At 51.3% G+C, this 13,249-nt stretch overlaps 1 protein-coding gene across 5 annotated transcripts in view; it reads right to left on the reverse strand.

The window, feature by feature from the left end:
• Positions 1 to 13,249, reverse strand: part of TAMM41 (TAM41 mitochondrial translocator assembly and maintenance homolog) — a 219,933-nt gene that overhangs the window by 173,386 nt on the left and 33,298 nt on the right. For 3 of the 5 annotated variants that reach the window (XM_032458987.1, XM_032458988.1, XM_032458990.1), the window contains exon 7: positions 11,969 to 12,031. In XM_032458987.1, the coding sequence (XP_032314878.1) occupies positions 11,969 to 12,031 (63 nt within the window). The other 2 variants (XM_006180055.2, XM_032458991.1) reach the window with 2 other exon arrangements.

The raw sequence follows: 13,249 nt of genomic DNA on the forward strand, positions 1-13,249 counted from the left end.
ACTCAGCAGGAGCTGCGACCCAGGGCTGTGGCCACGGAGACCCCTCAGGAACTGCAGGGTCACCTCTGAGCTCTAAGAAGTCACACGAGGAAATTCAACCATCAACCCCCTCAGACAGGCCCTACGTCACCTGGCTGACCTGTGTGGCTGACCTGTGGCAGAGCAGACCTGGGATTTGATCATGAGTCTCTGGTCACCAAATCCAAAGCTTTTTCCAAGGCTGCCTGGCTAATAAAGGGGAACGTTATGGCTGGAAGCCGTGACTCAATTTGCAGGGAGGCTCTCTTTCGGAAATCAGGCCTTTTGTTAGACAGTTGTGAATTTGGAAACAGTGCTTTAAGGAATTCTGGCCAGAAGTCAGGGAGATTTCTGTATTTAGGTTTTACTTGGTCAACCGGTCACTTTTGTAGGGCAGTGAGTAAAAGATTCTCCAAGAGACACGTCTCAGTCAAACGGAAGTCGTACCAGCAGTAGCAGCTGCCATCTCCGCGCCGTCTGTGTGCTCAGCTGTGGGCCAGCACGGGGGTCCTGAGACGAGTCACACCACTCACGCACGCGTGTGTCAACCTGCTTAACCCATCTGAGCCTCAGAGTCCTCTTCTGTCGGGTAATACAAGTACCTTCCTCATAGGGTTGCTGTGAGGGTAAATGAGTTAATACAAGAAACACTCACTAGAACAGTAAGCACTGGCAAATTCTCACCACCCAACAGGTAACACTTGGAACCATGTTCAACAGGGAAAGTTAATAAAAGCCTAGAGGATCCCATAAATACATAAGGATGCCAGTCCTGCAGGAATGAAGACTTGGGTCGCCCCATCAGGGGAGGAACTCTGACCAGAGGGAGCGGGACAGGAGAAACATGGAATGGGCGATGGAAGAAAGACGCTGCCTGTCTGCTGTGACACCCTGGCCAGTTACGAAAAACGAGGTGGGCATATTTCCTTCCTTGCTCGATAATGTGGACGCACACGCACTCACCAGCGCAGGTTCGCCCTCTCGCTCACCGACAGGCACGTTGGTGAACCTCCCAGGTTCATTTCTAGGTTGCACGCTAGTCAGGTGAGATTGTGATCGCCAGAGGATCAGCCAGAGATGGAAATAACACTCTTTTCTGCCAGAAAGCGAGAGCACTTCCTTTAGTGCCAAGGAGGGCTGCGTGGTGTTGTGTGGCCCAGAGGTTGTGCTGTGATGGTAGGAAGCTCAGGTGGGATTAAAGGGTGTACATGGATGGCCTGTCACCAGAGTGGACGTGGCACTGTTCTACCTGTGGGTCTTGCCACTCCCGTTCTAGCCTCCACGCTGGGCTGTACACTCCCTTCCCCCACCTTCCTACCAGGTGATTTTCCATCAGGTTTCAGCAGGTGGAGACAGTGGCCGGAGGTCAGAGGGTGCGGAAGCTCTGGGTTTGCCTCCCATGGCAGCAGCGGGACCCAGGTCCCCGGCAGTGTCTGGGAGGTGGTGGCAGCTCTATGGCAGCTCCTACAGCAGCAGGGCCACTGGGCCAATTATCTAATGCTGAACAAGTCTGCCCTCAACTTAGTGACTTGTAACAGTGACAGTCACTTTGTTATTCCCCCCAGGGGTCCAGAAGTTGACTAGGCTCAGCCAGGCGGCCCCGGCTTGGGGTCCCACCCCGGCTGCGGTCGGGCAGCAGCTAGAGCTGGAGTTACCACAGAGGCGTGCTCACCCGCTGGCCGGGCAGTTGGTGCTGGCTGTCAGCTGGACTGTGCGCACCTGTCCTCTCCTAGTGGCCTGGACTTCCCCACAGCACGGCGGCTGGTTATCTGAGCACGAGTGTCCCGAGAGAGCCAGGGGAACTGTGTCACCCTGTAGGACCTCATCCAGTAAGTCGGAGTGTCTCGTCCACTGAATTTTATCTGTTAGAAACAAGCCCCGAAGGCCAGCCCCTGTTCAAGGAGGGAGAATTAAGAGCCCACCTCCTGTGTATGGGAAGAGGGCCCCAAATTTGCCAACATATTTTGAAGCCACCACGGGCATCGTGTCCAGCTTCACAGCTGGCAGGTCACCTTGGAGAGTCCAGCCCAAGACTTCCTGGTCTCGTGAGTCATCCTTCCTCCTCCTCCAGACACCCCTTCTCTCTTCTGTTTGCCAATCCCTTTGGCATGCTGTAACTAATTCCCTTCATTAAGTCCCCTCTTCAGTATGCCCAGGATGGATTCTCTTTCCCTGACTACGTGGGCCAGCCCATGCTAACCAGACTCACCATCTGAACTGAACAGCAGAGCAACCTGCAGAAAGATGAACTGTTATTAGGGGCCGAGACCCTGCGAGGGGCCACGCACGTTACTTAATTCTAATACCAGCCCTGCCAGTATTAGAACCTACCTCTTGGCATAGAAACTGAAGCTCAGAAAGGTTAAAGAGCTTGCCCCAAAACACAGCTGGAAGGAGGTCTGACTCTCAAATACCTGTATTTTCTGGGTCTTCTGGAATCTGAGAAGAGCTACTTCCTGCCAAAGAACCCCTTTTTCCTAGAGGAAGCCTCACCTCTCACCCTTACCTACCTGTGTGATGGATCCCAACTGAGGTACCTACAGTTGAGAATGAACTGAGGAAAGGAAGGTAAGAATACGACACAGGGGGAGTGGAACACAAAGGCTCAGACGTTCCTCAACTGTGAGAGCTACAGGGCGTGCGGGAAAAGGCCCCAGAAGCCATGATGCGCACCTGGGCAGCCACCTCCTCTCCAGGGGCCTCAGGTATCCCCACTGGAAAAATGGCCCTGACATTTTGTGCTCTACTGAGCATCCACCTTGCAAAGCAGCCAGGGGCGGAGACAGCTCTATCAGATACAGGGAGCAGATGCTAAAGTCAAGTCAAGTCAGTTTCTAGGTCTTGAATAGGCTTGCTATGGGCTGAGTGTCTGTCCCCCAATGTGATGGTGTTCAGAGGTGGGCCCTTCGGAAGGAAATACGATCACGAGTGTGGGGCCCTGAGGACTGGGGTTAGTGCCCTCGTAGGAGGAGACAGGAGCACTTGCTCTGGTCCCGCACTCCCAGCCATGAGAGGAGACACGGAGAAGACAGCCCTCTGCAACCAGGAAGGGGGCTCTCACAGAAATCGGCCATACTGGCTCCTGGATCTCAGACTTCCAGGCTCCCCAACTGTGAAAAATCCATTTCTGCTGTTTGTAAGCCAAACTATCCTGTTGTAGTAGCCCAAACTGACTAAGGCTGATGAGAAACACTTCTTTTACCCCATAAGCAGTGGGGAATCATTTCAGCTTCTTGACGAAGAATTTGACACAAAGAAATCAAAAGGCTTATAGAAGAAAATAACAAAAACAGTAACACAAAATAATGACAGAAGTGCCATTTACTGAACGCTACCAGGCAGCGTCCTAGTACAAAGGACACAGCTGGTAGGAGCGTCACAACAGCCCGGAGGTTTGTATTGTTACCTATTTCACGGATGGTAAAACCGTTCAGAGAGGCTGAACAGCTAGCCCACAGTCACACAGCTAGTCAGCAGTGGAGTGGAGACTCAGCCCAGCTGGGTCACATCCTAAGCCTGTGCTCTTCTGGGTTGGAATGAGCTGAACTCCAAGGTAGAAAAAAGAAGTAGAAAACTTGTATTCAGATGTCCAAAAGAACCCAAGGGTCTGCCCATGAGCACTAAGCGGCAGAAAGTGTGAGGCCAGGAGACAACGTGAGAAAGAAAGACGAAGCCTGAGGTTGGACTAAAGAGATGACGTGACCGGCGAGGGGGCTGACGGCTGTCTCCCACCAGCACCCCCATCCTTTCCCATCCAGGCATCCGCTCCTCCCGCGCCCGCGAGCTCAGGGTGGGGGACCCTCTGCTGGGCGAGAGGCGCAGGCCCAAGCTCGTCGGCCTCGGTGCACCTCTGCTGCTACTGGTGCTGGGGTGGGCTGCTACCCAGCTGGGGCCCAGGAAACCAGGCGGAGGCTTGCTGGGGCTGCCGGAGTTTCCCTGCTTTCTAAGAGGGCTTCAGAGAGGAACCCGCTCTGTCTCCCCAGCTGCGGACTGGGGAGCACAAGGACCCTGAGGCTGTTGTCAGCAGTCTCAGAATTAAGAGGGGAGCCGGCCTTGGTACGATCCCAACACGGCAAAGCGCAGAGAGAGGAGGGAAGGTGGTCCTGGATGACTCTGTTAACCTGCTGAATCAAACCGACCCTGAAGCCCACCAACCTCGGGCTCTCCAGTTCCTCCGTGGTGTCCTGTTGTGAGAGGGAAGCGCTGCATAGTCTGTCCTGGGTGTGGAGAACAAGGGGAAACGTGAAACACCCAGATCTAGGAAGACACCGGTGGACACTGGTGAGCTCTCACTGGAACAAACCGAGTGTGCGGGATGGAGACAGACAGACCCCGGGCCGCCACCTGTAGCACACGCACCACCTCTCGGGCCTCCAGCTCTCATGTACTGAACAGACCGCAGCTGAAGCTCCTAGGAAAGCAGGGCCCAGACGGGCTGTGTGCCAAGGGCTCTTCCCATGCCGAGTCCTCAACCGTGCTGGGTCCCGCTGGATAAACGCCTGACACGCACACTTCCAAAGTTCAGTATTATGCAAACCGAGATGTCTTCAAATTCAAGCAGCAGGTCAAAGTAACAGACACTGTGTCAAAAAGGATCACTTTATTCATCTACATACAACATAGATAAACGCAAGCAAAATCAGGATGTTTTCCTCAGCCATCCTTTCCACATTTTACGCAGTTTTAGTGAACTATAAATCACTGATTTCTTCAGGCCTAAAAGAGAAAAGAAGAGAGAGTGAGAATGCCGAGGCTCACTGAGCGGACACTCAGCAGGGGCTCCAGGACACTTGGAACACAGGCTCATCTTCAGAGTGGAGCAGCGATGGGCTGGCCAAGGGGTCCAGGAGACCCGGGGCCACTGTGGTCAACGCGAGGGGAAGAGACTGAGGTCGGCATCTGCGGAGGCAGTGACACGGACGCCAGAGGCACCCAAGCTTCTGGGGTCAGGGACGCTTGTGATTACGAGCAAACTGCAACCTTTGAATTTAGCAGCTCCTTTAAAAAGGAGAAAGGCAGACACAGACACAGACAAGACTGTGTGTGTAAGTGGGCAACCTCGGCCCCCTTTCCACCCACCAGTGTCTCCCAACCACCCCCAAGTGCACTGCCGCTGGTCTCCGCGAGGGGCGTCTCCGTCCCTCTGCGCCTGGGAGGCTCCGAAGCCCCTCTGGGCTGACTCAGACACCGACCTCCCGTGCCACGGCCGGCGCGCGCCTCCAGCCCGGCTCTCACCACACTGCCCGGTGCTCGCCTGCCCCTCTGCCCAGACCAGGCGCCATGTGAGGACGGGGACCTTGTCCGACTCATCGCTGGGTCCCCATTACCTGGTGCTGAACCCAGCACAGACGTGCTCAGTAAGCACTTGTAATGATAGAGCAGAAGCACCTCACTCAGACGTGGAACCTTCTAGCACCCCGCCTATATAACCACAGGCACCTGATGAAACCGGAGAAGAGGCTCTCTGGGGCTCACGGGAAAGAAGTCACATGGGACAGAATAAACGAGATGGTACCGCCTGTCAGATCCCCTGGGATCTGACGTGCAGGCGGTACCGTGGGCTCAACCTCCTCCACGCTGAGGATGAGATCGTGGCCGCACTGCGGGCGTCAGAGGCGGTGCACTCAGTGGGCACTGCTGACAGTCCCCGGGCTGGTTCCGGACACTCCCCGCCCTGGAGTCTGTGCTCTCTTGAGAACACCTGCCACACTACCTGTAGGCGGCCTGGTGCACTGAGGACCTTTCACGAGGCTACTACAGGCACTGGAGGGTAAAAAGGCAGGGTACCAGTAAAACCATTAGCAGATGCTTCTAGAAACACTGGCCTGGCTGGTCCATGGACTGACTACTGCAAACCAACAGCCTAGTCAAGAGCCTCGGAGCTGCTTTCCCTGCCTCCACTCCTTTTAATTTCGTCCCCGGAGCAACCACTCTGGTAAACCTCAACCATCTGAGCATTGAGACTGAACACTCATTATGTAAGGTGCTTTTAAAAATTCCAGCCAGAACCAATCAAGTCACTAAGGTGGTTGCACACAGTGAGGTTAACACAGCAACCCCGGGGCGCTGAGTCACAGCGAGAGGAAGATGCATGGACCATGGTAAGTCCCAGCTCAGCTTAGAAAACCTCACTCACAGGCTGCGAGGACCTAGCGTTTAAGGTGAATACACGGAAGCCCAGGAGCGTCCCCATGTAGCCATATGTTTTGCCGCTACTGGAAAGAAACTTCTCTTCATTAAAAAGTCTCTCCTTTCGATGGCTCTGCCAGAGACACATTCTCAGAAAGATCGCAGCAGGGAACTGCATTAAGAAGAGCACTGGAATGGGAGTCAGGAGACATGGATGTAGTCCCAGCTGGGCCACAGGGTGACCCCCTCTCTGGGCAGAGTGCAGGGCTGGACGGGATGAGGGGTTCTCTGACGTCAGCATGTGAGCTCCCTGGAATCGTGGGCAGTTTGCTGTGTGCACACATCTGTGCAGATGCCCCGAGTTTTAGTCAGGCTCACAGGGGAGCCAGGATTTGCAAAAGGTTAAGAACTAACAGATTAGAAGGAAAAACCCTTTCTGCCTTAATATTTTGATTGCAACAAAGGTGGAGGATGAAACTTCATGAACTTGAAGGAGGCAAAATTTCCTAACCAGGACACAAAAAGCTGCTAACCTTAAAGGACAAAATTGATAAACTGGACTAAGTAAGATTAAGCCCTTCTTTTCACCAAAAGACACCATTAAGAGACTGAAAAGACAAGCCCCAGAGTAGGTGAGGTTTGCACTACACACATACCCAGTGAAGGACCTGCGTCCAGGCCACATGGAGAATTCAGTGTAAGGAAAAGGCAGACAGTTCAACAGAAAAATGAACAAAACACTAGAAGAGGCACTTCACAAAAGAGCATATCCAAGTAAACACATGAACAAACGCCCAACTTCACTGGTCGTCAGGAAAACATAAGTTACAACTCCAGTATGACACCACGACTCACCTACCAGAGTGCCTGAAGTGAGGACGACACAGTACCAAGCATCGGCCACGGAGGTGCAGGAACTCCGCCCACGGGAGTGATTTGGACAACTGTTCGGTAGCATCTCCTGCAGCTGGACATTCGTGTCCTTTATGATCCAGTAATTCCCTACGCAGACACCTAACCTGATGCATACGTACGCTCACCAAGAGTCAGGCACAAAACACGCACAGCAGGACTCTGAGAAGCAGCTCCAAGCTGGAAACAACCCAGGGAATCACCAACAGTAGAACGGATAAACCGTGCAATAGTCATGCAATGGACTAGTTGCAACGAGAATCAGTGTACTTCTCCCAACACCGCGATGAATCTCAGCGATGGTACGAGGAGCGAAAGACACAAGGGGGTACGTATTTATGTTAAGTTCAAAAATGGGCAAAACAGAAGCAGGGCATTTGCAGTTACTGTTGGAGAGGTGGTGACGGATGGGACACACTGGGGCTCTGGGGACTGGCCCTGTTCTAGCTCTTCATCTGGGCACTGGGCTCATGAGTGTGTTCCCTTTGTGAAATTCACCACATTTACGATTTGTGCACTTCTCTGTATATATGGAGATTTCTCCTACGGCCAGAAGATTCTGGATCTTCCATGTATTCAGTCACTGAAATACTGTGAACAAGGATTCACTGGGCACCTGCACCTACAAGACCTGAGCTAGCTGCTGGGGACACTGGTACGAGCAGCAGTTCTGGCCTCTGCCCTCACAGAGATTCCAATCCACAGAGGTCTACTGGGCCGACACCAAGTTTACGTTTGGGTTTTGCTTCCTTTCTAAAGAAAAGGATGGTGATTTAGGAAGCCTGCATTTAGAATGCGTCTTGAGAAGACAGCCTGCTAGGAGAGAAACTTTACTCTAAGAGCCATCCTGGTCACCTGTGCTCCTGCCCAGTGGGTAGAGATGCCACGTCTCCTAGTTACGTCCCTTTAGGCAGATCCTTAATGCCCTGAAGCTCGTCGTCGTGAACTCTTAGTGGCAGCCAAAGTCAGGATTTTGTTCCAGAAGCACATGGGAACCCACTTCACTACGTGGCTCCTAAGGTTTTTCTTCTGTTGATTTCCAGCTTGTTTCATGGGACCTACAGCAAAATGACTACACACATAAGACTACGAATTCCCTGTGTGACCTTAAACTGATGGGTCCAAGGACAGACAAAATTCTCCAGGAGACAACATGAGGCAGGGATGCGACCAGGTTGTGAGAGGTTGCCACCTTCCTGTACTTCTATAAATGAGGAAATCAGTAACATTTCTCCAATTAATTTCCAGCCACAGGAGCTGTATCTGCAAAGAAAATCTCCTCTGAGGCAGAAGTACAACTAATTTTTAAAGCTTTCAGGTTTAAATGATAAATATATCACCAGAAAAATCTTAACTGCTATTATGTGGTTTTCTTATTTAAACGTGTAGGTACCAAAAAATGGGGGGAAAAAAAGGTTTCGGTTATAAAAAAAAATGAGAAAAGCAGGGGACAATCAGTGATGCCTTTTGTGATGCTCAGGGAAGGGCTGTGAGGGTCAAACTGAGGCCCGCTGGAATCTGTTTAGGATTAAGACTCAAGCTGTCTTGCTAATTCAGTTGAATCTTCCGTAGCTAGAGAGGTAAACAAGTATTTGACCCCACAGTTCATTCTGATTAACCAGAAAGTCAAGTGGGGAAAATAGAGCAAAATTTCAAAAATCAAACTCATCCTCCTCCCCAACGCTCCCTCACCTCCAGGAAGGGCACCGCTGTCTCCTGCCTCCAGAGCCAGAGACGTGGGAGCTATCTCTGCCCCTCCTTCCCCGCCACATCCCTCCGACCACCAAGATCCAGTGTCCTGCCTTCTGAATACTGCTTGCACCTCTTCTCTGATTACAGCAAGAGGACTTCTAAAAGCAGAGCGCAGGAAGAGAGAGGTTCTGTGCTTGCCACGAGGGGCCCACGGCTGCTGGCCTCCTCCAGCTGCAGACGGGTGAAGGGACCAGCACGTTCCAGAGAGAGGTCCGGAGACGCTTGGGTGAGGAAACCAAAGAGGAAAGACCAGACACGGTGCTGGATACTTTCATCTATCTTTTCACGACCTGGTGAGGTCGGCAGAACTATCCCTATGAAATTCAAACTCGGAAAAATCAGGTAACTCGCCCACGTCACAGTATCTGAGCTGGAACTGGAACCCTCGTCCCGGACTCACAGACCCCTGCCCTCAACCCCGTGCACCAGAGAAGGCACAGCACAAGGCAGGAACCCCAGAGGATTTAGGAATGCTTGTCACTTTCCGCAGTTCCTGCGACCTCGGTGGTCACTCTGGACTTCCACGATCCAACGAGGCATCTTTAGAAGGGAAAGGGAAGCAGGCAGCAAGCACGCCAGGGAACCAGCACTGGGTGCTCCGGCCAGGGGGAGCCTGGGCTGTGGCTCTATGAGGCGATCTCCACCGCCCTCTGCTGGCGACGGGAAAGAACAGGTGGAAAGAGGATCAGAGATTGACTTCAGGTTGACGTATCAAGAGATAAGGAGGGATTTTTCCCGAAACCTTTTATTTGAGGAAAACTCAGATTTATAAAAGAACAGCACAGTGTGTTCCCACGCACATTCACCCAGCTTCAACAATGTGCCAACTCAGGGCCAATCTTGCGTCACCCCCCTCACCCACGTCCCTCTACCATATTTTCTTTTGAAGAAGTCTCAGACACCTGTCATTCCATCTGTAAATATCTTAGTACGTATTTCTAAAAGAAAATGATTTTTAGCCCTGTAACACCGCCATTATCACAACTAAAAAAGAAAATCAGTAAACCCTGCAGTTCCTTATAGCACAGGCAGCCAAAAGTAAAAGGCGCCCAAGCACCCGGCCTCACCTCAGGAGGGTTATGGCAAAGCAGCTGCGATCATGTAGAGCACAGATTAACAGCCTGAGCCACCCAGCAAACAGAAGCACCTCATATTCGGCCTTGCCAGGACAAATCAGCAGGAAGACAGATTAAATAAATACCTTAATTGGAAATGCAAAGCCATGCACCCCTGCATGCCAGGAAAATCTTCAGCTGAGTATGTCTGGCATATGTGCTGCTAAACCCTTGTTGACTCCCTGGCTGAATCTCCCCAAAGACTCAGGAGGGCCACCCTTGGCAGTGCCCAGGCAGCGGGGCGTGAGCCGTCAGGAGGTGTGATTGTGTGCAGCTCCCCGGCAGCCTCAGCCCAGGGATCAGAATCAGGCTGAGAGATCACTCTCTTCCTCTGGTCACCTCTGTGCCATTTATCCCCTGTACTGTCAACTTCTGTTTATGCCCATCTCCCCTCCTAGGTTATGGAGTCCTTGAAGGCAGGATGGGCTTGTGTTCACTTGGTACCCTGTGTGGCGTGCAGCTGAGGGATGCTCAGTAGATGGCTGCAGAAAGAAAGACGGAGCTAGAAAGTCCATCGTTTGACAATACCTAGTGTTGGAAAGAACGAGAAAAATGGGAACTTGCGTTTACTCCTAGTGGGATGATAAACTGATATAACCACTATGGAGGGCAATTTGGCAATAGCCAAAGATGTGTTTAAATGCTTAAAACAAGAACAGGATGTTTTAAATAAATTTAGAAAAAAAGGAATATTCAGAGAACAAAAAAAAAAAAAAAAAGAAAGAAAGAAAGAAAAGAAAAGAGAAGAAAATGAGCTCCTAGAAATTAATATAGCAGAAATAAAAAACTCAATAGAGTTGGAAACTAAAGTTGAGAAAATCTCCCAGAAAGCAAAGCAAAAGGACAAAGAGATCAAAAAAAGGAGACAAAAGACAGAAAACCCAAAGGACTCGTCTAGGAGGTCCAATGTTTGAATAAAAGGAGTTCCAGAAAGGGAAGAGAGAAAACAGATGGAAAGAAATCAACCAATTTTTTTTATATTCTGGGCTTCCAAACTGAAGGGCAATGAGTATCCAGTATAACAGATAAAAAGAGACGTACACTGAAACACGTCACTGAGAAATTTCAGAGCCCTGGGGACAAAGAACACCTAAAAGGCTTCCAGAAAGAACACTCACAGCGGAGTGGGAATCAGAATGGCTCTGGACTTGACAGCAGTCCTAGAAGTGGGAAGATAACTGGAGCAATGATAGTGAAATTCAGTGACTCCTCGTCTGCCCCCAGCCCAAGTCTTAGCCGTGGGAGAGGGTAGACGAAAGGCACGTTTGACCACTCGTGGTCTTCACGTCCGCCTCCCACACACCTTCCCCAGGAAGTTACTGGGTGGTGCTTCACCAAAATGAGAGTGCGCCATGAAATCAAAGATGGGAGATACAACACACGGGGGCCCTCACCCGAGACAGGTGGCGACGACTCCATGGGAAGGAAAAGTAGACCACGTGGCTCAACTATGAACCCCAGTCAGTCAGCCAGACGGTGGAAGCGGAGGACTGACTGTACCAAGGTTACGAGCCACCCACATGCAGAAGGAAGGGGGTGTGCGTGTGCAGTGGAGGGGGGAGCAGCTGAATTCTGATCTACGAGACTGAGAAGTCAATAGATGATGCCTAAATCTAAAAAGGAGAGAAGCAGCAGTATAAGCTTATTATGCAGAGAACTAGTGGTGAAAACAGAAGTACCCTGAGAGTTGGCAGTGGCCGTCCCTGGAGAGGAACCACGGGCGGGGATGGGGGCAGCTACCGCTGTTTCTGCAGCGCTATCACGTGTCACCTCATAGATACACAAACACCAGGGGAACCTGCACAGGAGGGGCAATTCGGGCACACAGAGGGGCAGGAAAGCCTTCCAGCAGTGCCTCAGCCGCCCAGATTACAGCACTGTCTGCCCGACTGAACGCACCACTGTGTCCTAGGTTATGACCATCCAAATCCAGTGTTTCACAAATAACCGCGAGATACAGATAAGCTTTACGTCTTAACCGGAAGCACTGAGGCCACTCAATCCAGCAGGTATGTTAAATGTGGATTTTTAAAAATTCTTACCAGCAGTGAAAATGCCTTTGGTGCTCTGCCTCATGCTGGAAGGTCTCACGATTGCTGAGAGCCCTGTGAGGGAAACCAACCGGGATGCCAGAAAAGTCAGATGTTAGTCATCTTGACACTTTTAAAACTTGAAACTAAACAATCTTTCCAGTTATCCAGTAAAACCAGCACATTGTCTCTGTCCTGGTGTCAGAGTGACAGAGAAAAGGCATCGGGCTGAGCAGGGAACTGGGGGTCCCAGCCACGTCACCGACCAGCTGTGGGAACACAAGCAAATGATTGACCCCTCTGGGCCTGGGCCTCCTCATCTTACAGCGGTGTGGGTCAGGTGACCCTCAAAGATCAAATTTTTTTCACTTTAAATATGCTTAAGTTTGCTGGTTCTCAATTCCAAGATGTGAGAAGACTGAGGAAAAACCCTCCAGGACACCGAATGTTTCTGCCTAGGAGATAAAGTTACCCTTTATCACACGGAGAGGACCTCAGTGAGTCCTTCTCGCCCTCAGAAAGGCAGAGGCACTCACACCAAGACGACAGTCATGTTCAGGTGGGAAACAACTGACCACATGCCTCCCGTGTATCTTCAGAAGAGGGGCTGGTACCCTCAACACCCAGCCCGCAGCTGGGGGGCCTGAGTCTGCAGGTCCCCTGCTGCGGCTCTGCCACTGTGACCTGCCCCGGGAGGCTCTGCAAACGTCCTCTCAACCAGAGAGGGTGCACTCATCATTCCATGATGATTTCCTTACTGACTGACCTCATAAACCTCAAAAGGCGGTGGGCCTCCTCTGAAGACAAGGTTCAGATTTTGGGTACACATCAAGGAGGACCTTGGCAAACACTGGGGACAATGTGCGGAACACAGGCGTGTCAGGGCAGACCTACTGGACACACACGTTGAGGGGGAGTTGGCCGAGGAGAGCAGTGTTCTTGATGCTATAAAAGCATTAAAAATGTCACCATTCTCCTTCCTCCTCAGACCACCATGAAGAACACATCTTTGAAATAACTTCTGGAAGTTATGCTCCCGGGACCAAAAGAACCATTGTTTCCCTCTCTGACAGTGACTTAGGACCCAGGGGTCTGAAAACAGAAGCGCTTTCAACACCCCACTTCAAACAAACAAGAAGTTAGGTTTGGAAAAACCCCAGACTGTTAGGGCTTTCTTCTTCCTAGAGGCAATCTAACTCTCCATCTCACTAGGCAAGAAAGAATAAAGAAATCAGTCACAAACAGAGTTTGCTTTTACCCACGGCCAGTACTTCCTTAACTTCAAATTCATAA

Source organism: Camelus ferus, chromosome 17 (genome assembly GCF_009834535.1).
Source record: "Camelus ferus isolate YT-003-E chromosome 17, BCGSAC_Cfer_1.0, whole genome shotgun sequence".
Classification (NCBI taxonomy): domain Eukaryota; kingdom Metazoa; phylum Chordata; class Mammalia; order Artiodactyla; family Camelidae; genus Camelus; species Camelus ferus.